General features: G+C 34.2%; 1 protein-coding gene and 1 long non-coding RNA gene across 5 annotated transcripts; one reads left to right on the top strand and one right to left on the bottom strand.

Annotated features, from left to right (window-relative positions):
* Positions 1 to 330: 330 nt before the first annotated feature.
* On the bottom strand, positions 331 to 25,265 carry LOC125063589 (tubby-related protein 4). Of its 4 annotated transcripts, none has more exons than XM_047670096.1 (15): positions 25,008 to 25,264; positions 17,456 to 17,620; positions 14,351 to 14,533; positions 11,850 to 12,023; positions 10,142 to 10,403; positions 8,807 to 8,907; positions 7,676 to 7,900; positions 6,944 to 7,160; positions 6,586 to 6,744; positions 6,311 to 6,432; positions 4,381 to 6,049; positions 3,602 to 3,794; positions 3,141 to 3,291; positions 2,676 to 2,855; positions 331 to 2,223 (listed from the first exon to the last, which is right to left on the bottom strand). In XM_047670096.1, the coding sequence occupies exons 1-15, from the start codon at positions 25,101 to 25,103 to the stop codon at positions 2,107 to 2,109; spliced, it is 4,014 nt and encodes a 1,337-aa protein (XP_047526052.1). In that variant the 5' UTR covers positions 25,104 to 25,264; the 3' UTR covers positions 331 to 2,106. The 4 variants fall into 4 exon arrangements, with proteins under 4 accessions (XP_047526052.1, XP_047526053.1, XP_047526051.1 ...); XM_047670097.1 differs by having other exon boundaries at positions 4,393 to 6,049; positions 6,311 to 6,435; XM_047670095.1 differs by having other exon boundaries at positions 6,311 to 6,435.
* Positions 24,885 to 25,447, top strand: LOC125063592. Its single transcript, XR_007119538.1, has 2 exons — positions 24,885 to 25,024; positions 25,205 to 25,447. It is a non-coding gene; the product is annotated as an uncharacterized LOC125063592 (long non-coding RNA).
* The last annotated feature ends 257 nt before the right edge of the window (positions 25,448 to 25,704 follow it).

The following is a 25,704-nucleotide window of genomic DNA, read 5'->3' on the forward strand; positions in this document are numbered from 1 at the left end:
TGTATAAATCATTTAAATATAATAATAATAAAATTACCATTGCACATTCAAAGATAATAAAATAAATAGCAGTTATGAATTAACAGTCCTTTAATACTTTAAAATATGTGCTAAAAAATAAATTTGATACAGTGCAATATTCAATATTATTTGGAGGGTGATTTGAAAAGTATCCGTCACCATTTTCGAAAATGGGTTTTATAATTTGAAGAGAAGTAACAGTTTTACATGCTCTTTCACAAAGTATTGTTTATTGACATAAAATACATTATCATATTTTTCAAAAGAGGCTGTAATAGACTACTTAATACTAGATAAAAATAAGTACAACTAAAATTACTTCGACAAAAAATATTGTTCATTCTAGTATTCAGTCGATTTACTGTTGCAATTAATTAAAAAAAATTCCGTCTGTCAAGTTGAAATTTTTTGCTTTCCGTCAGAAATATATCTAACGGTTTCTACTATCATAGCTTTAGCCTTTAGCCTAGTGCGAAGTTGACAGACATGTTCATGTATGAAATACCATTAGTACTACATACATGTTTCGTTATACGTTATAACTGTGCATAAGTTTTTTTATTATTGCTTCGAAGGTTTAAAATAGTTTACACTTTTTTGTAATTTAAATGTCTTTCATATATCCAAAGGTAAAGAGCACTGAGCAATAAAAGACATTTACATAGCAAATCTGCTACAATTATTATTAAAATGAATAGCTGAATATGTGAGCACAGAAAGTCATATTGGAAGGGATTTGTTAAGAATTACTTCTTATTTATAAGTAATTTTTTTAAGTTTATAGTGCTTTTAAATTTTAGTATTGTCATAGTCCATGCTATATAGATGGTGAGATTACATTTATTAACATAACTATACTTTTTGGTAACGAAAAGGAACATGGAATTGTTATTAATAAATGGTATTTTACTCCTTACCTCTCCAAAAAAGAAAAATAAGGATAAAATCAATTGTATGTCTAGGCCTTGAGTACTAAAAAAGAACTTTATATAGAGTAAAATATCTCTTATTAACAAAAAACTACTCTAATACTAATATAACTATAGACAATTTTATTTTATTGGACTAGCTATTATCGTGTAAAAATATCTCGATAGTTTTATAAAAGTCCATCCCGGCTACGTGACACAAATCCTGTCAAGTAGGTACTAATTACAATAACGAATCAAGTACTCAGAAGCTACAAGGATTAAATTGACCTAAATAGCCGGAATCTTGTAATGGGATCTTTAGATTGAAACTATAATTATTCCTAGCCACTAACATAATGGGTACACAGTACGACAACCACATAAAAACTGTGTAATGATTAAGCGGTCGCACACGCCTTCCCTCCATAACAATATGGCAGACTGAATCAACAAAAACTATTTAACGTGCAGTCTCAAAAATTCATAATCTTTAACTATATTTAGTTAATTAACATGTAATCTTAAACAAATAACAGAAATTGCTTTATCCCATATGACACACACAAACATTAGACTTCTTTTAATTTGGTAGGTATATGCAAGTCTGCGTAAAACGGAACAGTTCAATATTTTAACACACGTCTCATTTTACACAGTATCCAAGAACTAAAATATTACACATTTGAGGGTAAATACTACAGGTTTATATACAAATTAAGCTAACATTTAAATATCCATGGTGTGTACACTTAATATGTTACAGCACTTTATTACTATTTCAGTCCGTTTTGCTTCACAAAAGATTAAAATGGCATCAATAGTCTACATTGAAGGTTAATAAAACTTTTGGATAGTAATGTTGTACGAATTTTGTAAACTTCATTTACGTACTGGAAGAAATATTAATATAACCAATACATGTTCAATAGCCTCACTGGTTTAAGCAACCAGAGAAACATGCCAACATAGAAATATCATTATAAGTTTAAACAAATAGGTACCTACTGAGATCGCTCATTATTATGAAAACTAGTCAGCAATAGATCTTGATGCACATTTGAATCTAACGTATAAAAACAATTTCAAGCATGATGAATCAGTTGTCGTGTTAAGCCCCACAGCGGTTGTAGAAACCATACGACCTAAGTCGTTTGCTGTAGGTTATGGCGAGTGCTCATTTGAGTCTTTGTGTCACATTTGCTAGCGCTACGGCGAATGCTTGTAATGCGGAGAACGGATATTGAAAGTCTAGGGTGTATGCGTTGCCGTCGATACGGCCAAATTGCATCACCTGTAAAAAAAAAATATTTTATGGAATTTGTATATATGCAACATCGCTGCTTTATGCTTCCTCGTTGTATTGTAATACTTATTCGTTGAGCGAGGAAAGCAACAGCTCTTAATATATATAAAATAAATAAACACTAAAAAAATTGTAAAGTATTAGCTAGTTCACAAACACTGAATTAAATTCGTCTCTAAGGTAATATTTAAAATTAATAATAACACCAAAACTATGTAAAAAATGGTTTTTAACAAGTAGCCCGCAACGCAACATTTTACGCTTTCTCACATTGTAGCCCTGATAAAGATTTAGATGAATTCTGCTGTAGCATTTTTATGTAAATAGTCTACTCAACATATTCAAATTTAGTACAGATTAACCAAGATCAATCATGTTCGTTATCACCTACGCTATCTCACTTTTCACAAGTTCTACCATAAATTTTATCGAAATCTCACCTGTTTCCCATGGTATTCAATTTGGAAGTTCTTAGCGGATTCCTGCGTGACTCGGCCACCAAAATCTAGTTGGTACACTTGGCTATTCTCATTCCACATTGGCGCCTTATTGTGCATCACTAGCTGACGACGTGCGCTGCGGTCGTTAGATGCGGGAATGTTGCCACCTGCACGCTTTATCTAGAATTGGTAAGTTAAAATAAATAATAAATTCATGGCTTCGTAACGCTAGGGAATAGACGGGTATTGCGACTGCGGAAGAGTTGCTGGTTCTGTCACAGAACAAGACACGAACGAAGAACACGTCACCAAAAGAAGACAAAAAAAAAGCAATTAAAAACACACAAAGTACACTTGTTTATCACTCTGAACCCAGAAAGAGCCAGGAAACCAGAAACTTAGAAAGAGCAAGATACGGAAATGAAGCGGTAATTCGAATAAAGTTACCAAAATTGTCTAACAAACCTTATTTCTTAATTGTGCTTTTTGAAAACTCTCTAAATCCCTGAAGTTCTTGCTATTGATTTCATTGTAACCGTTTGGTACCTCGTCGTCAGAACTCTCTGATAGTTTTTTGTTCCGCCTGCGATTCAGTAACGGTGAATTCAAAAGTTGTCTGAAACGAATTTGGAATAATTATGTTAGATACGTAATAACGGCACTGTCAACATATAATTAAAAAAAAAATATATGTTGACAGTGTAGTAAATTTAATATAAGACACGCGCGCTGGGCTTCACCCGATGTTAAGTGATACCGCCACCCATGGACACACATTGCCAGAAGACTGGCAATTGGCGGTCTTTTATGATTTGATACACTCTTTTCTTGAACGATTATTGTGACAGTTAAATTCTTTATTATTTGTGAACTCTAACAAATATTTGATAACTCAATATCGTATTTGATAACTCAGTATGTATTACCTTATAGGAGAAGCAGACGAATATCTATGTCTGCGTTGCCTTGGAGCGGGCGAAGCAGCAGAAGCGGGCGCAGGGGCGGAACGCGCGGGGCGAGGGGAAGTAGGGGCGGAGCTGCTCTCGCGCACCACGCCTGAACTGGTGCTTCGCCCGCCGCGGGTCGCCAAAAGTCGTATCGCTAATTGTTCTAAGGAACCTGTCAAAGATTATAGAAATTGCAATCGCCTTCGTAGAAATGAAAAAGTTTTTATTAACACGAGTTCCCATCCCTTTAGCTAAGCACCTAGAACTAAGACTACCCTCGAGGGTTGCAGAAACTGCATGGTGGCGGTTTTGTCGCCAAAGAGCAATAGAGACAAACGATAAACTTTCGTAGGTACTATTTTCGCATGATTACAGTAAATCAGATATAAATTATCATTCACTACTTAGCAAGTATATAAACACTACGTACCACTATTATACGGACTTAGTAATATTGTTTTTTAGTATTGAAAGGAAAGCGGAAATGGTTTTCTTTGTAATATTTTGTGATTGTTTGAGCAAAGCAAAAGAAAGCCCTGTCAGCTAAATTCTAATTTGTGCTTGACATGCCTTTGCGTTTGGAACGCACAATGCGGGATAACCTACACTAATTCGTGCAAATCTTGTCGTGATTTAAGTGATTACCTACTTTCTGCTTTTTAGCGTAAACCTGTACGTGCGTCTAGCTGGTGGTCTCAGTATAGACCACATCTCCCCCGAAGAAGTAATAAACGGGTGAGAAAGCATCTACTACTAACTATAATACTTGCTGTAATCGGAGTCACTGTCGGTCAGCGGCGGCGGAGCGGGCGGCGCAACGGGCGTAGCACGAGTACTACACGCCACGCACACATATGTATCCGTTTCCACATCTCTCTTATCATACGGAGATACGAGCCTACACACTGTGCACACCGGGTAGTCCCTTCGCGACCTTCGTCCCTTCCCTTCCTCCGTACTTGTTCCGCTATTGTCTTCACTATTGCACCGGCTCGAATGCGATTCTTCTACCTTCGAGTTCAAATCGATCTTTTTCTTGCCCTTATCGGCGGTAATTGATAGCTCACTGGAGTCCAAGCTGCGTGATTTTCCACATTTTTTCAAAGTCATTTTTGTTGTTTCAACAGCTTTCATGTCGTTCTTAAAGTATCTTCTCGGTCTTCTGTGCCGTTTGTTGTTAACAAGTATGAGGCGGCGAGGCGGTTCCCCTCTTAAGGCAGATAAGCTAACCTGAGCATGGAGAACTTGTGGGTCCACTAAGTCTAAGTAGCCGACACTACAACTTCGTGTCATAGTATCGTACATTGGAACATTTGCACAGACCGGACTAATGGGGACAACTGTGGTGGTCCTCTGAACTCTTCTCTCTTCTCTTGGCTTTTCCGTAATATTATTAATGGTCGTATCAACTGGCGTCTCCTCGTCAATGTATTTCAGATCTTCTCCTTTCTGCAAATTCTTCAAAGTCTCATTTCTTTTACACATCGCATCTGGATGGACTTCATGCTCAAAATTCTTATTACATAGCGATTTTAATATCCTAGTGTTCATTTCAAACGACGCGGATTCGCCTCTGCTGCAAATGTTTTTCCGTATTTTAGATAGACAGTTATCTGTTACGTGGTTATCACATTTCTTAATAGTTACTTGTCTGCTAGGTTCTAGGCTTAGGTTTAAATTAAAGCTTTGGTGTTCATTGTTAGACAAATTCCCTTTAAGAGATACGTTGTCACCTCTGACACTATAGTCAGTTCTACCGCCATAGAAATCTCCTCTACCGCCGCATGTAACCGCCTGAGGGGAAGGTCTTTCAAAAATAATATCGGTTGGGGCTACCGCGTTTTTGGGAGACTGAAGAGTAGGCACAGAACTTTCACATCTAAGAGGAGATATAGCGTGTCTATTCGGCAAGGTTGTAGGGTTATTCACTCTTCTTTCAGTAGCTTGAGGCGCGTGCCTTATAGGCGTTGCGTAAACGTTTTCTGGTACGTTATTCATAGTATCACTTGTATCAATAAAAGGAAATTCTTCATAGGATTCTGCCCTAGCTATGGTTGGGTTCGGCGTGTTATTGTTGGACGTATCCGCTTGCGTTATTGTCGGGTTTCCAGTTCGTTCACTAAGAATTGAAGGGTTGAACTTTCTCCTAATATTATTATTCGAATGGGTAGGTGAATTATTGTCACTAGATTGAAACACATCTTCCTCGTCCTCGGAGAATATGTTGGGGTTAAAATTAGGGTCGGGTCCAACAGGATAGTCATCCCTTAGTTCCGTAATCGTTAAAGTCATTTGCCGCGGCTGCAAATGTAATAGAGAAGTTTTGTAAGTGACTTGTCCTAGATTTGCGGGAACGTTTTTAGCGAGGCCGTGCATTTTAAATTTTGTCCCCCAAATATTCGATGTAACCTCCACTAATCGAACATCCTGCAATAGAAAATACCATTTACAGTTTTGTATTAAAATTTGGTTACACGTTTAACAACCAAAATTTGTCTTGGTTCGCTTCAAATATTTAATACTTACTTCGAACATCAAAACAACATTTCAATATAGCTTTTAGTGTAGCAAGTAAAGGACCATAGTAATTGAAAAACGTAGCGCTTAGCCACCTGATGGTCCATATCCATATGATTAATACCTTAATTGCTACCATCTAAAAAAACTTAATTCAAATTATTATAATACCTCTGGCAATGAATCAATATAGGCAAGTTCATCTGGAGTTTCATCTTTATCAGTTGAATTCCGAGATTTGCGTCGTTCACGGGCACGACGTCGCCGCTGCAATCGCGGTGATCCCGAACAACCTGCTATTCCATTATATATGTTAAATAATATAAATAAATAATATTGTAGTCTAAATTTACTACCATTAAAGAGGCTATACACATTAGGGGCTTGACGTTTGTTAAGGATATGCGACGGTGCATAGTAACTTGAGGTTCGAGAACTTAACATACCCTCTTCCCTTTCAGTATCAGAAGAACAAGAGTCCTCTTGCGAGAGTCTTGCGCGGCGTGTGCGAGGCGTGTTAGGCGCGCGGGGGGAGGGCGCGCTACCACTTGATGAACTACCCGCACTACTACTACTCGATTCGCGGGTTACTGGTATGGTACCCTCTGCAAAAGATTAAACATATTCTTACTAAGCTTTAGAGTATCGATCATCTTCAACATGTAACTTCTATTATTATTAATTTTAAATTTAAATAAAAGGCTGTAGTTAATCTAAAATTATCCATGTTTCATTATATAATTTATTTCTTTTCTATCATTAAAACATGTTAATAATTTATTACTAAAAACACAAAAACCTCACCTTCAGCTTGCGGATCAAAAATAACAAACTCTGGTCTAATCTTGCTTGTTCGTCGCCCTTTTAGTAAAGGCACCAACCCGCCTAAATGCTCCAAATACAAAGTGTAGGCTCCAGCCTCTTCATCATCATGTCTCAACATGGTGCAATGTAGTCGACCACCAGCCGATGGCGGCCGTGATACAAAACGACGTAACTCACTTGTTTCTGGTACGTTACACTAAGAAAAGATAATGAAAAGGGCTCAAAGAGATTCCTTGGCAGATTCTAGATTTTTTCAATCGAGAAAAAAAATGTTGAGTCATAGTCGATTTTTTACAAAAAACATTTGTAATACGTAGTCGCAAAGCTTAGTCTGGGCTTACGTATTAAAAGTCCTAAACAGGCCGATTGCGATAAGATTTGCAATATGTGAAGTGTACCTAGTATCAATGAGCAACATAACAGAGATTAAGAAGAAATGATAAAATCGTATTTTTGTTTTTATATACAGAACAAATCCTATAATTTTCGGCCTTAAATTGAATCAGGTGCCATACTTACTAAAGTTATTAAATGATTACAAGAATTTTAAGACATTAATGATAAGGTGTAGTAGCTTTTATACTAACTTTACGAAAAATAAATAACATTACTTAGATAATAAGATTCATATACAAATGACCAAAAATGGAACTAGTATGGTAAACACAAAAATAACTAAAATATACCTCGCCAAAATTAATAAAATCTTACCCGAATAGTGTGTGCGAAGAGGCTAGCCAATGCGGGTTGAAGTTTTGGGGGTAATGGGAGTTTTGCAGCCAGTCTGGGATGCCTCAAAGCTGCAGCAGCACGAACTCTTGCAAGGAGTTGAAGCGGTGCTACAACGCGCCATACCCGCGCAGTGCAAACCGCTCCCCCCGCACTTACGAATAGACGCCGCGCTGCGTGACCCCATGTGAGCGATGTCACTCGCGCCTTAGGAATTTCATGAATTTTTATTACCGAATATATTTGATAAAACCATTTTTAAATTACTATAAAAAAACAATAACTAACCTTTATAATAATAACTAAAATATAATATTAAAAAAAGTCCCTTTATTAAAGTCCCGGTTCCGAAGATACTGGTAGCGTCCCCTTTGAATAGCTAAACTAATTCTTTGTCCGAGGTAGCTGCCAGCTCTTCGGTCTCCTTTTTACCGAAATATGTGTTGTATAAAATAATCGATAGAGATTGCATATCAATTCTTAATTATTATTACTAAATAGACTAAGAGTATTGTATAGACTATTCTGTGTGTTGGAAATAATAAATTTATTAATAAATTTTCAGTATCTTACATCATTTTGTGCGGTTGTATCCTATTTACGGGGCTCAAGCACGACTTTAATAAAAAAATTAAAGGGTAGCACACCTGAAGTTAAGTCACAGACAGTCAATAACAGAAGGCTCGCGATTGCGATATCGGCCTTTTAATAATTGATACGACTTAAGTCGACTACTAAACACTAAGTAGACTATTAAATAAGTTTAACATTTATACCATTACTTTCTACCCCACTATCGCACTTGTAATAAATAAACTCGCTCAATTACAGAGAGAAATGTAAAATACATAATTTACTTAGGACGCTGTAAACACAATAACAGTCCCGGATCTCTCCCGTGGGGCTAAAGACATTACTACGCCTGTTTTAGTGACCATTTTTCTTTGCCATGCCTTCACAACTACCCCACGGATATAACTACACAATAATGTTCTAAAAGCCCCATTATAGACTCTATAAAGTTCTCTCGTAACATTTACATAAACGGAAGTACGTTTTAGGGCGCATATACACGTAGCAATATTTATCGTTATGCATTTTTTGTGTAATTACCTGTGTGTAAGGTATAGGCACTGTGTAGATAAGAGTTCCTGTGTCTGAGTAGAACTTTAAAATATTTTTGAAAGGCGGTGTGTCTTCTGATTCGCCGCTTTCTGTAAAAAAATATAAATTAAAAAGGCGGCACAGAAACAGCATATTTCTGTATTTGATTCGATAATATTATTTCTAATAACAACGTAATTTGTTTGTAGCTAAACTCATGTTTCATAAAATTGAATGGACCAAATCATTAAAACCACGAGAATTATCTATCAGTACATATAATAACGTGTAAATATTTTTTTTATCTTGTATTTGTGATGTGTCATGTTTCCTAATAAATAAATATACCCATAGCTAATAATTATGTATTAACAAAGTATAAGTTCTGGAACCTCATCGTAAAACACTTAGGTAATTCAATTCTCAATAATATACAAGCATATAAAATGGATACGATGTATTCTAGAAACTAGGAATAATAGATTCGATCGTAAAGACTGTACTAACGTCGTAAATTGTATGTGATTTTCAAGCGAACTGCCTCTATTCATGAAATAAGTGCCCATAAATCAAACTAACCTAATTTAAGCCTCTTTGTAACAAATTCAATTAATGAAGGTGATCTTTCTTAGTGCTCTTGGTATAGTTAGGAATGTATTAATATACGACCAACCAAGCTCCAGAAGATAAACCACTCCTTTTATGGAAATTGTATTCATTTTTAGAAAAAACTCCTAAGCGAAATTAGAGAATTATCACTGAATTAATTCAAACTCGTTGAACACAAATTAATCAATAAAGCTTTTTATAAGTTTGACGATTATTTAAATTATCCTAATTCTTGGGATTGACTTGCTCCAGTTAACATAATTATTACAAACAATTTGAATGACTCAAAACATGGCGATTAAAAAGAGTGGCGAAGAGTTTCTTGCCAGTTCTTCTTGTCCGCTCTACGCCCTCGACTTGGGAAGTGGTAGTAAATGTAAATTTAGAATAAATTTAACATTTTTTCTGTTGACGTTCATAAGTGTACTTGGTTACCTATATAAATAAAGTTGTTTTGAGTTTATCTTTTTTAAAATTATTTTTCTTCTTTTTATATAACATAACATATAACATATTATATAACATAATACATAACATAGCATATATATATATATATGTATACATAATGACCCTTGTTGTGATTGACACAATCTTTAATTTTTTTCTTAATTTATATTTACTATATGTTTAAATGTAGATTTACGCTTAATGTGTGTGTGTAACTTTGCAATTAAATATTTTGTTTTACTATATTATTGTCATTATACAAAACAAATGAATAAATATCATCCTTACCAGCTACCAGGGTCCCAGCGACAGCCAACAACTCTCTAGAATTAGCCCATTCCATAGCCAGCGTATTGCCCCTTAATCCTGTGCTAATCCGAATAGGGCTTACATCATCATGCCCCCGCATTAAAACAATGTCTCCACTACCAAGAGCTACAGCTAGAACGTGACCCCCGTTAGTTTCCGTTGTCTCCTCCCCTTCTTCCATTTTAAACTTCTCGCAAGACCACGCCATGGAAATGATCCCACCTTCAGCGACAAGTTGCACCTATGGAATACAAAAGTTGATCATCAACGAATCGTAATATCAATCGAATATGGCAAAAGCGCAATTACTTCTCACTTAGAGATGTCTAAATCTGTTCTTAATTTCTTCTCGTTAGCCTCGTCTCACCTCCCTCGGACAAGCAAAAAAGCTGGGGCGGCCGCAGAGCAGGCGGAAAATAATAAACGGCTCAAATATAAGTCTTTCCTCCAACTTCGATTTTGTTCCCTCCTTTGTTGACTCTTAGGTCGTGGGGTTCAAGTGCACATGCGATAATTAAAGATTTAAGTAGGCGCCTGGGAGATAGCACCGCTGACCCCAGAGCTGGTGCTTTCCTCGCTCAACGAATAAGTATCGCAATACAGCGAGGAAATGCTACCAGCGTTAAAGGTACACTGCCACAGGGACCAAACTTTTTAAATTCGTTTTAATTTTCATTTTATTCATTTCTAATTATTTTTATTATTCCTACGTAGGTTAAGAAACTGGTAAATACTTTATATTTGATTGTTATGTTTAGGTTTTAATAAACGATTCAGTATTTCTTAATCTTAATATATTTTATAAAGATTCGCTCATCCAGTACAAGAGTAAATCTGTCGTAAATACAAAATGTGTTTTCTGCATCGTAAAATTACCTTAGATGATGAAGATGAGATACATAAATACATAACAACGTGTTAAAATTTTAATCCCGCGAATCTGCTGTCAAAAGATGTTTTCGTTGTTAATAAATGCGCGCTTCAAAAGACCACTTAACACCTTCTTGAAGAAAAGCAGTGTTATTTTTAGCGTGCACTGCACATTATGAGTAGGAAATCTCAGAAACATTGTTTAGTCGAATATTGTTCGAAAAGTAGGTTTCCTTTGCGTCGTAAGCAAACTTTTTGCTAACAACATTTTGAAATTCTTAAGTTAACTCTGGGATTTATGACAAAAATAAAGTACAAAATATGATGAATCAAAATTTTTCTACTATTCGCCTATCGCCTTAGCGACTATTGTAAAATCTATTTGTAAATATATGAGTACCATGTATCTAAATTAATAGGTAAAGTAGTTTTTTTTATTCTAGGTACACGGTCTTCACATACTATTTATTATTTATTACAAACTATTTTAAAATAATAAGTTTGAAGTTTCTTGCCCATACTTCTCCATATAAAACCCTTTGGAAGAGGCAACTAGCTAGTCATTTTTTAAATATTTTGAACTTGTAGTTTTGACTTTCAACAGTGCCTTTATAATAGGCCTAATTGAAATAAATGATTTGACTTTTGAGGTATGACTTAGTAAAACAAATAAATATGGGAGTAATAGTCGTATTACCCACTGGATAGGATTCTGCACCTACTGAACGAATATTTCTTCAATAAATTGTCCTTTGTGCTTGGTCTACAGTCACAACAACGTTTTCTTCTAGTTAATTAAATAACGACGCAACATTACCTGCGAAACCATTGCTCCATGGACATCCATGACGACAAGCTGCGCAGAGGCGGTGCCCAAATAAACCTGGCTATCGTCAGGTGTCCAGCATCCACAAGTGATCCTTGCATCCAACGATAACATGGATGACCAGTACCGCTGACCCGCCACAGAACCCACCAGGACAAAGCCATCCTACAAAAACAATGGATATGACTCAACAACTTTTTTTGGGTTCGTAGGCTCCATGAGCTTAAGTCGTGGTGCAACTGTATATGTATTTATCATTTAGTAATTAACACAATTAAAATTAGTTAGGTAATGTGACTGTGTTAAGTAGTCGGTAAGTCTTAATATCGAATTATTTAAATAATGAAAAAAATTCACAATAATTTTTTTACGGAAATCGAAGACATTAAGTACTAAATGGCAAAATGTTTTTCGTATAAAACTATTATAGAGCATTTTCTCTTGAGCTTTTTCATTATATCAAAGTTCAGTCAGTCGGGCTTCAGAGCCAAACCTTTTAGCAAATTAAGAATGACACATTTCTCGTGTCGCGACGCGTGGAAAATTAAACATGAATATTTTAGAGGGAGGAAAGTAAATATGAATATTTAATACTCTGAGATCGTATATGTGTGGGCTTCGCAAAAAGGCAGAAGTTTATTTGTATATAATCTATAATTCTCTCAGGTTATAGTGGTTGTCTAAAGACCGCTTCCAACTCCCATTTATATACAACAAAAATTGTTATACCAGTTTCTTTCTCCATTTATTTTATGAAAATTGTATAAAAAATAACCAAAAACTCATGTTTCAAAGCGTTAATATGTCGCCAGTTACATAGTTTTATTTAACATATAAATCTGATACTTTTAATGACATAAGTTTATAATAAGTTTAATACCTAGAAAGACGCGTGTGAACATTTTAAAACTGATACTTTAGACTCTCGATGAAAACAATACGATTTATTGCTACTACACGATATCATCTCAAATAAATTTCATTTCAGCTTATTTCTAGAAAATTGCCCTTTCATGTTTCTGCCTACAAGACGCATAGTCGTGCTTGGTTTCATGTTCCTCACATCAACACGAACTATGCAAAAAACTCAGTTTTGTATCGCGCAGACCGGACAGACAACGACCAATATTTAAGCTTTAACTAGTTTAAGCTATAGCGGAATATGATTAAAAGGAGTATTAAAAATATCCATTAGGCAAAATCACCTGCATCATGAGAGTACCCCACATACATACCCTCACTTTTACACCATCACACAACAGACAAATTAGGTATTTAAACGTATTGAATAATTTTTATTGTTTTTTCCCTTTTTATAATAATTTTTATTATATTCTATCTTTGGCCATATTTTTAGTGTAATTGTTTGTTTTTATATATAATTGTTGTATTTGGATTACGAAAAAAAATAATATGTAAATAAATTTCTACCATTTTAGAAAGAAGATTTTAAAAACCATTTCTGATTAATAGTTATTAATAAATTATCAGAATGTAACAAAATGTTACTTTTTATTATATTTAGGCTTTAAAAAATCAAATTAAACATTGATAATTTGATTTTTTAATAACCCGCCAAAACGCAAGGCAAATGGCGTCACGCCATCCATTACAGACATGGTACGGTCTACACTCTACGTCATGTGCGGTATTTACGTGAATAAACAAATTTCATGTTTTTCACGTGTAAATTGGCATTGTTAAATTACACAAATCTAAATATATTTTTCGATCAAAATCAGTCTCCAACGAGATCATCAAGACAGTATTAGGATTAAGATAGGCAACACATTATTTACATTGTCGATAGGCGTGGCTGTCGTATGAATGTCAATATTTTTAATGATGGATTGTTTTTAAATTTAAAGAATTAAAAGTTACTTTAAGCCTTTTCAATCCATGTTTTATAAGGATTACTCTTAATAAAACTTAATTTTTCAATCCGTCAAATAGGCTATTGACGAAATTGCCTTTAGTTAGCGTTATTACCCCCCCGGATAAAAACTTATAAAACACAAAGTATATGAAAATCTTGTCGGTGTTATAGAAGAATAATTATTATGGCAAATGGCCGCCGGCGCGGGCGGTCCAATGCCAGTAGCATTTGTCGGTATGATAAAGGTAACCATTTAAGGTTTGATTTTGCTCTTTTGCGTTATTTAATTAACAATATCATTACAGGCTTCCGACAAAGGAAAGTAAAACGTCCCAAATTGTACGAGTTTAATAATTCACTCGTAGTAAATTTAATTATTAAATAAATCCTCGACATATTAATAATACCTCTAAGCAGAGTTAGAATCCTTAGCCTTCCATTCCATGGCGCAGTACCATTCTTACATCTGTTTATTCATGATTTATTAAAAGGCAAGAAGATAGTACCTTCCGTGCCCAGTAAGCCAAAACAATTGTTGTTTCATCGGAAATCTCGGCTTAAAACGTTATCTCCGGTTATGCCCCAAGCAACGGAGACGAGCTTAAAAAGTACATACCTGGTAGCAGATAAGTGCCATCCGTCCGTCATGTGACCATGAGAAATGGGTGACGGGTGTACTCCTGTCATTGATCAGCTCGATACTCCAACGGCCTTCATACTTGATCCATACAAAGATAACTCCGGAACTATCGCATGACGCCAACTTTTGATAGGGTTCGTTCCATTTCACCAGTATAACCTGAACAATAAAAATAATGGTGCTAAAACGAAAATGGGATTATTCGAAATCAATGGCGCTTTGATAACTACAATATATAGTTATTTACAATTAACAAGTCTAATGATGCGAAGTTGTGAGCAGTATGTTACGGAACAAACAATAACGACAGGTTACAATATCGGCAGTTTGTAATCTAACGGCATTTAAAATTTTGCGGTGACCCAACTGTATTAAAAAGAAGGTTTTAATACGATTCGTAGGTACAGCAGTGCAGTAACAATTCAACGACGTCCATACTTATGACCAAACATAATACGTATATTTCTAACAATACTAAAATATCATCTCTTCAAAAGCTATTCGAATACATAAAAAGTTTTGTGAAAAAACAATAAAATAGAATAAACAAGCCGTACAAGTATGAAAACATCCAAGTAAAAACATAAAAGCCAATTCTGAATGCTCTATTAAAATATTCTCGAGCAATATCTCGTAAAATAACGTCTCTATTTATTATTTAACGAAACGAGAACGCTAAAGGCGCTTTCAAGCACGAAATTCTCCAATAAAGCTTTTATCAATGATCATTAATTAAGTTTGAAAGATCGAGGTGCCATTGGCAGTTGGTATCATCCATTTTTCACTCAATTATTTTTAATTAATGAGCATCAAAAAGATTCACATCTGAGGTAGGTAAATAATCTATCATTAGTCGAATCGTTTTTGTTTTTTCGTCCTAAAAAGATATAAGATCGACTCATGGCCATGTGTAATACCTTTTCGGAATCCCTATTAAATGCGCCAAAACTTGTAATACAAGGTCACTTTTCGGTAGAGTCATTTTTTTTCACAGTAAACCGAAGTAAACAAAAAGTTATGATTTGAAAAAAAAAATGGTATAACTTAATATATGTATTATGTAAGTAATTAAGTAATATATATATATAATAGTATGTCTAACGCAAGAACTCATCAGTACCAATCTAGTGGATATTATGAAAAAGATACAGGTGTAGATTTTTTCGAATTTTAATAAGAATTAGTAAAAAAAGTCAACTTTCTTATAAAAACGCAAAATACATTATAACTCTGCAGCTTTTGAGCTTAGAGACCTCCCGTAGAACAATTTTTGCAGCTGATGACCTCATCTATCCCCTATTTGCGTTTGATCCACGACTTTTTGACCATCCTGTATAAGTACCTACAGGTACACAGCTACCGGGACCAAACTTTTTAAATTTGTTTTAATTTTCATTTTATTAATTTTTAAATATTTTTATTATTACTATGTAGGTTAAGAAAATTGTAAATACTGTATATTTGGTTGTTATGATTTTACTAAACATTTTCATAAATAAGTACAGCGGGTAAAATAGATTTACTATCTAAAGTTAAGAAAATAATTTGATTTAATTTAAAATACACATTTTTAGCTTTAAAAAATGAGTCCAACACCATCAATGGTTTTCCCTAAATATGTTTTTAGAGTTTTTGTGATCTTACTTTATTTATATTTAACCATAACAATCAAGAATTAATTAAATTGTAAGTAGTGTACAGAATACCTATATTTGCCTTATAACTGAACAAAACCATAATTTTGCGACTTTCATTTCCTCACCTCATCAAATCACATCACATAACGCTTCGTCAAAGCCAAATGTAATGAAAAATATAGTGTGGACTATGTTAGCTGGCTCGGAAACATTTTATTGGAAACTTTACTACCCATATTATCAAGGTAAAACATGCGGTTATTGCTGTAGGGTTTATGTTTGCATTCATAAAAATTGTTATAATCATGTCTTCTCTTTTGGGTTGTATATAAGAAATAAATCAATAAATCAGTGGCGCTTCAACGTCCTCAGATTTCTGAATCTGTTTCATGATCATTTTTAAATCTAATTGGCAAGTAGGTGATCAGCCTCCTGTGCCTGACTCACACCGTCGACTTGTAGGTCTAAGACATGTCGGTTTTCTCACAATGTTTTCCTTCACCGTTCGAGCAAATGTTAAATGCGCACATAGAAAGAATATTGAGAATTTGGGTTGTATATACTTTTTATTATACTATATATTAGGTCCTTACTCCTTACATATGGAATTGACGTTTTGTATGGGAGGAAAAAAAGTAGATTTTTTAAACAGAATATATTTAATTAATTTAAGTATGTACCATTGCTATCTATGCACTTTTGCCGTCATATAGGTAGTTCATTGATAACTTTACTAAAAAAACCATTCGGACGGGAATTACTAAAATCTTTGAAGGCGGTTTCGACTGCCCCATCGGACTCGAATTTTTACCTAGCAAGAAGTTATCCAAATTTCGAAAAACATGGTAATCTGTTGGAGAAAGGTCCAGGGAGTACATTGGATTTCTTAGAAATTCCAATTGAAGCTCCTCTAATTTGGTAGCAGTCTTTTGTGCATTGTGTGGTCTAGCGTTGTCGTAAAGCAGCAGTGTCCTAGAGCGATTGACCAGCATTGGTTCTTTAGCAGCTAGCTTTTCCATCATGGTTTGCAGTTACTAATGTTTAAATACTTATTTTTAAGAAGCAGTCAATGAAAGGCATCTAAATCCAAGCAGTGCAATGAATTTTCCTAATTTTCGGCTATTTGGAACCATAGCATAAATCGTACGTAATGATTGTATGGAAAACTTGATAGATCTATGAGTTAAAGTTCGTAACGTCAGTAAATCACTTAATATTTTTGCTTCCCATTTGCGAAATGTCTTTCCAAATATAATTAACTGTCAATTCGAATATAATATTTATTTTTTGAAACCGCTGTTTTACGCAAATCTAACAACAGGTAAAGTTTCTACAAAACACTTTCATATCATTACTTCAACTAAGAAGCTAATTTAAATACCAAATCCCGTTTACAAATTTGAATTCAATAAACCATTCCCAGCCATATTTATATAATACTTACATCCGATCTATGGCCTCGAAGATTGTAATTCGTTCGCAGAGGTAACTCGTGGGGTCGTCGCGCATGTGATGACGTAAATGTTACCCCCACAACGCCGCGCACATTGCCAGTCGCCAGCCACCCTTCTTGGTAGTAGTTGTTTCGGTTTAGCTTCCAGCCTTCCTCCTGAAAAGTAATAGCTTATAAGTATCTTCTTTACTTACCTACTTATACATATAAATAAGTTACTTAATACTTTCGACGACAATATAGTCGAGGAATTAGCTAGAATATATATACCTATTTGTTGTTGAAGGCCTAGAAATGTTTTTTCGGTAAAATTCGCTATTTGGAACTTTGTTTTTCTCAATTAAATATTTGAATTTAATATTAATATATGTAAGAAAAAAGATGTTACCAATAAATTCCCTGTTCCAACGTAAACATTCTTTATAGATGCAGGATAAACCAGTCTGAAGCGGAGTTTTATTAAAAATTCTTATTACTCTCTCGATAAAGTTAGGCAAGGTGTTTGTAACTTGAGGTTAATATGCGATATTGCTCTTAGTACTGAGAAAGTTGTATGAGTTTTTCATGATTTCTAATGTTCAATAACTTCGGTTCGATGTTTACAAATGTTATAGCATTTCTCGTCGTAATGTAAAAAAACTTACGTTACTTTGGTATAGAGCAGTGTTTTCCAACCTTTTTTGTCCTTAGCCTATCTAAAATTATTATAGGTTTGAGGAAGAAATTACTAGGAAATTGTTACAAAACACAGTAAGTAAATTTTCAAAACATAATGAAAACCTGAATTTTCGATTTGACAATCAAATAGCCCAATGGGGGGCGTGGGCCCCACGTTGGGAAACACTGGTATATACCGTATACGTTGCTATAGATTATTGATCAATGAAGAGCCTGGGCTCAATTCCTGGTGATACCATTATTGCTATTTTTTTATGTAACACGGGCAGAAGCTGATGTTATATGATACCGCCGCCCATAGAATAGGCCTGGATACCTTTGTTTTTACCTATTTTATCTCCCACGATCCATCTCTCCGTCTCCTTCGATGATTTTACACCTTGCACGTACAGTAAGTAAAAGCATCGTAAGGAAACCGGCATGTCTACCCAAAGAATTGACGTGATGAAAGCTCAGTAACTACTACCTAAATAAATATCGTACAAAGGCAGCTGATCCCCTACTTATCTATAAATAAATATCATGAGTAAAATATATAAGACTTACGTACATAAAGGATATTGTACTCTGCTTGTAACTTAATACAATGCTAATGGAAACCCTATCACTTGAAGTCAGTCACAAGTCTTTATTGTAGTTTCTATTTGTTATTAAATTGCTATTAATTATTTCATAACTCCCGCTCTTGCCCGTGTCCATTTCTTGTATTTTATATTTGTAAAATAATTTTTATATTCCAGTCATTTTGCATAAAACCAAAATATACCTAAACCTTTCTCAATATACTATCTATACTAAAGCGTACAAAATTCCAATCCGAAGTTTTTTAGTTATTTGTGTTCGGACGGACGTGGCCCGCTCTAAATTATGATTAAAAAGGGGTTTGGCAATTTTATAAAACATTTCTTCATATTTTTCTGACAAAACTGAGTTAATTTCAATAACAATTTATGTTATTATGTATGACGCGTAATAATACATTACCATCATATATCGATTAATAAGCGATCCTTTCCAAGTACTGTACAATTTAAAAGTATACAAAAATCGTAGCTATGAAAGTCGATGTTATTCAGTATACTTCCAAAGCTGGGTGCATGCGTACGATAGATATAACTATATCTAACTACTTTCCAACACTGGTTGCAATTGTCTGCAAACTTTCAAAAATACTTGTGATTAGGGCGTCACCGCTCTTGACGCGTTTTCTACCTACAAAAGTACCTTTGTAGGCTCTATACGGATCTAGAAGAGACGCGTCGTTATTTTGTCTACAGCCAAGATTTTAATAGCTATTGTTGTCTAGCTAAAGATAAAACAGTTTAAGCTTGTATAGCGAAGAATGATCGGCCAAGCGTGAAATTAAATGTGGCGTGTACCAGAGAAGCTCTCGTGAGATTTTTTCTTTTATAATCTAGTTTATTTTACACTGTAGGTACATACAAATCCTTTGATCAAAACTTTTTAAAGGATTTTTACATTTACATAAATTTTTTACACTCTATAGAAGTGAAAATCTTATTCGCAATCCCATTCTGTCATTAAAGAGGGAACTAGGTAATATTTATTAATTTATTTAAACTACGTTACATTAAAATAAAAACAAATATCATACATTATTAGGGATGCGGCCTTATTGCTAGCGAGTGATCTCTTTGAGGCAACCCTAGTAAGGAAAAAAACGCAAAAAAGTACCGCGGGTAAAGTACAAGAAGTCCATAACCAAATCAACAAAAATAAAATAACAAGTTACACCAAACAATTATACAATTACCAAACTTATTCTAACATAAAATAAACTAAAAACTAAAAGCTGATCTCATGGTTCGTGAATTACATTTATATTTTGATCTATTCCATTTCCTTTAACGAAAATAATATTTTTGTCCTCACACCATTAGTATCGATATCTACACAGTTTAATTTAGCCAATTCGAAAATTACGGTAGCTGTAAATGTCTGCACGTAATTCGGATAAATGGCGAAGGCGGGAATCTAACTCAATTTTTGGTTAATAGGCAATCGCGCTTCCATCTCCGTACAAACATCCGTTAGGACATGCTCCATTACTTCATATGAAGTGTACACTGTACATCCATCACCTGATATATATAGTACATAGGTTTAAATATACTTTATTTTTCAAAGAATTACGTTCACTTAGTGATAAAATGTAAGGTAGGTTAGTTGTGTACATCGAGTTATCAAATTGTTACAAAATAAGCTATATAAAATGAACAATATTAGTTGCTCTGCAAATATTAAAATATAAACTATGTCCGTTGATCCACAAAAGGGTGGACCATTTCTTAAAAGGCCTGCAACATTGATTCTGGCTAAAGGACAAATTTAAAAATAATAATATGACAATATTTTTAACAACAGTGCAGGTAGATCGCGCTCGATATTCACAGGAATTGTCTGATTAATTAATACATAGTAATAATTCTTAGATGCTATAAGTGGCTAAAATTCTTAATTTAATATTGGTTCGTTGAGTGTCTACTGTGCTTCAATACATAAATAATCCGAAAGAGCCTTATTTGTAAGCTTCGTGAATTCTGTTGATTGTAAAACTAATTAATTACATTAATTTAAAAGCTTTTTTGCTAAATACAAAAAGTTTAGACGTAGTTAGTATATTGGGAAAGAGAACCTTTAACTTTCGCAAGAAATACTCGTAATCTCTATATACTTATAAAATTCCTGTGTCAAAATGTTCGTTCCCAACTCCGAAACGGCTCGACCGATTCCTATGAATTTTTTTTTGCATATTTAGTAAGTCCGAGAATCGGCTACTATCTACCCTTCAAACCCCTAAGTGATAAGGGTAGCCCCGCCTCACCCTTAAAATTTAATTTTTAATTTTTAGTCAAAACTTTTCGTATTTTGTAATGATACAGCATACAAAAATACATACACATACAACCCTTAATTTTCACCCCTCTACGATCAACCCCTATATTTTACTATATATAACTAAAAAAATGTTTCCTAGAAATAATATACATGGCAAAACGTATAGTAATTATATATGCATCTAAACAATACAGTTAAGTTGTCCAAAATAACATATAGGTATAACTTAAGTAACTAATGAACTAGAATGATTAAGGACTACTTATTTATTTTTTAACTTTATACAATACCTATTTACAGCAAATTTTAGACAGATTTCTCTTTAGCTATTGTTCAACATTATTTCTTTTAAGTTTGTAACTGTCGTTCTACGACTCTAATGTACGACTACGACTGTCGTAGTCGTACATTAGAGTCTTATGATTAGACAGTCAGTCGGGATATGTAATACCGTCTCTTCAGCTGAACCTATTGCTACGAGGACAGGCAGCACTTTGTCTAACTCAGAATCTGTGAACATCTGTCAGCATATGTGTTATCAATCCCGTTTTTTATTTGTTTAATTATTGAAAAGGCCGAAAACGAAAACTAAATTAAGCGTTTGGAAAAGGTTTACAGGTGGGCCAAGAGGTGAAAAACCGCGCAATAAATGTGTCTACGTAAAAACTTCGTATCTACGAATGTCCCGTTTCATATAAATGTATTTACATTTTGACAGCACACACGATATTCATATTACGTTTTGAATATATTCAATAGTTTTCACTAGAAATACCGTATAATTGGAGCTTCGTTCAATTTAAACCGAACGTGGTTTTTCATTTACAATATTTTTCTTGTTCTATTTACTTACATTGATTTACTGCTATAGGTACTCGTATTTACTACTGGTCGTTCTATTCAAGAAATATATTTTTACATTATGTTTAAGTGAGATTTTTAATGCTGAGTTTGTTAGTTATTGAAAGTTTTTTTTTTATTAGACAGAGGGCAAACGGGCAGGAGGCTCACTTGATGTTAACTGATACCGCCGTCCACGGACACTCTCGATGCCAGAGGACTTGCTAGTCCGTTGCCGGGCTTTTAAGATTTTTTACGTTTCTTCTGGAAATAGTCGCATTGGTTCGGAAATACTTCAGTGGCCAGCTGGTTCCACATAGTAGTGGTGCGCGGCAAAATCTTCCTTAAAAAACGCTTAGTTGTAGAACGACAGACCGCGTCGAGATAATCCGGGTGGATTTTCGTATTCTGCCTCGACATCCGATGATGAAACTCAGCTGCAGGTCCGAACAACTCCTCCAAACACTCTCCATGGTACATGCGGTAGAAACGCAGATATGCGGTAGAAGATGCAGAGATTAGGTAGAAGATGCAGAGAAGAGGTAGTAAGTAGTAGTCAAAATATATGTATTCGTGTACTCATGACTCTTTATTTCCTTGTAGGCGTAAAACGGACCATCTACTTGCAAAAGAAAAATGTTCAACGAAAGCTGAAGAAACGTAAGTGCCCAAACACATACCCTGTACGTGGTTTAGACAAAAATATACATTCTTGTATCAAACTTCATAACTATAAAAAGGTTAACTGCCCTTTTAATTAACAAAGCTACAGTGGATTGTATTACAGTGTAAGCACGAGAAAATACTGTTTACTATCCTATGTTTTTATGTTCCTAATGTAAAACCCTATAAAATTTATAGTTGGGATTTAGTGGTGAACATTCAATAATAAACGAATATATTTATTTAAATACGTGTCATGTTTATATAGCCGTCTGTTTGCAAATCAAATATGTTATGTATGAGCTACGAACTCAAAGCAAACATTTGAATCTCATTATCGCGAGAATTCAATACAACTACAGCTATTGCTTTATCATAAACAAAGGACACAATGCATAAAATTATATACTTTTAAAGGCACATAGAAACTACGAAGGTTTTAACAGAGTTTTAATATTAAACATTTTTTTTGCACAGATTAATAGGAATTTAATGTTATATTGAAGAAAGATATACATTGTTCCCGAGTAAGATAGGCTATATTTATTTTCTAAATATAAATGTAAGAGTCTGTAAATACACAGAGTATCTTTGTAGATAAATTAGCTAACTTAATATCTCCAAAAGATTTATAATGTTCTTAAACGCACGTTCAGCTGAACAAAATGAAGTCTTAAAAACTCATAATGAAAAAAAATATGAATATGAAAAGTGACACAATAGATTATAATTGTTTGTATAGTAAATAGGATGACAAGTGCAAGAGAGGATTAAAAAGAAAACATATGACATTTGATATCCGAATGAATCTTGTACAAATCCGATTAAACAAGCGAAAATTACATATCCAATGATGTAATCGAATGTTATGATATACTATTGTGAGTAGTATTTGCCTAATGGATAAGTGATGAGACTTTCTACGCTGAGATCGTTCAATCCTTGTACATTCTATCGCAAAAATCAGTAATGGACGAACCAATCATGAATCAACCATCATGTCTTAACCCAAAAATCGTTGATGCATGTGTAATTGTGACGTTCATTTACTTAGGTGATCGGTTTTCTGTGCCTGACACATTTTCATTTATGTTTAATTGATAATTAATATTTAGAAGCAACTTTTTTAGAATAAAGAAAATAAAGAGAAATTAACGAAGAAAGTGACGGAATACCTTCCTCGCTATGACAAAAGAAAACGAGGAAGACAAATAAAAAGATGGGAAGATGATGTGCGAAGAGCTGATGGCCCTATGTGGCTGCGTAAAACCAGATTAACAGAAAAGAGTGGAAATACTTAGAGGAGGCCTATTTCCAATGACAGGCTGTATAACAAAAATCAACCGGCTTGCCGATTAATTATTAGTATTTTTTTTGTGTTAATTTTTTAGTACTTTACATTTTTATGTACTAGTATAAGCTATTACAGCAATAAAGGCTTTTATTATTATTATATTTACAAGCAACTGCCTAGTGAAGTAGACACAGAAACGTATTTACTGAAATTTAAACAATTATATAAGTACTGTTACTTAACATTTGCGTGTCACATAGGCCTATGTTTCCAGATACTTTAAAAATGAAAGCAAGGAACAAAGCCAAGAATAGAAAATTTAATTGAATAGGGACCAAGTCCCTCTGAGGCGTCGTAACCCAGGCTTTTATTCAGGTTTTTCGATACAATGAAAAGCGGTTACACGCTCGCAAATTGTTTTCAATTTTCGTCAATGGTAATGAGAGTTTAATGTAGTGCAATAATTGCATTCGATCAATGAACGCTTCTAGGTAATAATGAAAGTCTGTAATTTAAATTTAAACATTCTGGGCTTTATTGAAATGCGTGTTGGCGGAAAATTGTGTCGGGAGACTTTAAATATACGAAAATCATTTGAAATGCAATATGCTTGCAAAAAACCAAAGTCTTAGAAAATCCTATTCACCCTTTGCTTTGATCTTTCCTCCCCTTAGGCTAGGCCTTTAGGATAACAGGATTGTGCTTCGGGAAATTAAAGCCAAGACTACACAGCGTGCTACTTTAACACAACACAGACTACACACACACGCATTAAATTTATAAAAGCCTTTAAAATATATTACTTTACATATATTATTATTGCATGTTAGGATAGTGTTTCAGACGCTGCAAATTCCCCACAATTGTACTATCTACATTGTAACAAATAATACAAAATACCTCACTCGTAGCTTGTAATCTGTACTTACAGATTTTCGTACAAATATTTGCAAATTAAATAATCTACATAAGTATTTTAAGTGTTTCTTGCCTAGCAATCATCATTTAGTCTAAGTAATTAATTATTTTATTTAATATGAGACGGTTAAATGTAAATATTTAATATCATAAACAATTAATATTTTACCACACATGTCGTTGTATTCTATCTATAAATTTCGGAATTCATAATAGCTGCAGTCACGTGAACTCTACATCGTTAAGACATTACCACTAACGACTTGTAATTACCAAGAAGAAACTACTCACCTCTGGCAGTTCATCAGGTACCTTTCCCATCCACGACAACGACAGTATCGAGCAATCGCATTTAGCATTGACATTCCTTTCAAAATGTAGATGCATTATCACGTTTCCACACAACCTTGAGTCACTAAAACGCGCGCGACTTTCCCGAAAATACACTTTTCATTTTAAGACATTATTTGCCTATTTGGTCTTTACAGGTATCGTTCCGTGTCAGAGGGTGACAAGGTCTGGCTAGCGAGGGCTGCACAGCGCAAGTATTGATTGCGAAGGGAGGCACCGTTACGACCTCTACAACGTAGTGAAAAACTCGGAAAACCCCGCGAAAATTGAAGATGGCGCTGGTTTGTTAGAACGAGGACAGCATTGAAGGTAATGGAAATTTAGATACATCAACATCAGTGAACATATGCTATTTATTATATGAGTATTAATTGATAAAAGTTGTTCTTAATATCTCGCCTAAACTCAATATTTTCTTGTAATTGAAAAGTAGTTTAAGAACACCGTATAACAGTTCAACCGAAATAAAAATAAGACACCGTTAAATTATTATTTAAGTACCTACATAAAAAGGTGTTTATGTGTCGTTGAACATAGCGATTCATATTAAAAAAAATATTTATATTCAGGCTAAAAACCTATTTAGAAGGCACGCTTGCAAAAACACTGTTGTGAAAATACATAAAAGTTTTATTAT

This window comes from Pieris napi, chromosome 3 (assembly GCF_905475465.1).
Source record: "Pieris napi chromosome 3, ilPieNapi1.2, whole genome shotgun sequence".
In the NCBI taxonomy this organism is placed as follows: domain Eukaryota; kingdom Metazoa; phylum Arthropoda; class Insecta; order Lepidoptera; family Pieridae; genus Pieris; species Pieris napi.

Excerpts from the sequence above, each read along its gene's own strand:
- LOC125063589 (XM_047670095.1), bottom strand. The coding sequence starts at position 25,103 with ATGCATCTACATTTTGAAAGGAATGTCAATGCTAAATGCGATTGCTCG. Across the intron at positions 7,901-8,806 it reads TGCCTATACCTTACACACAG|GCGCGAGTGACATCGCTCAC; the intron begins GTAATTACACAA and ends GAAATTCCTAAG. Across the intron at positions 2,224-2,675 it reads TTGAATACCATGGGAAACAG|GTGATGCAATTTGGCCGTAT; the intron begins GTGAGATTTCGA and ends TTTTTTTTACAG.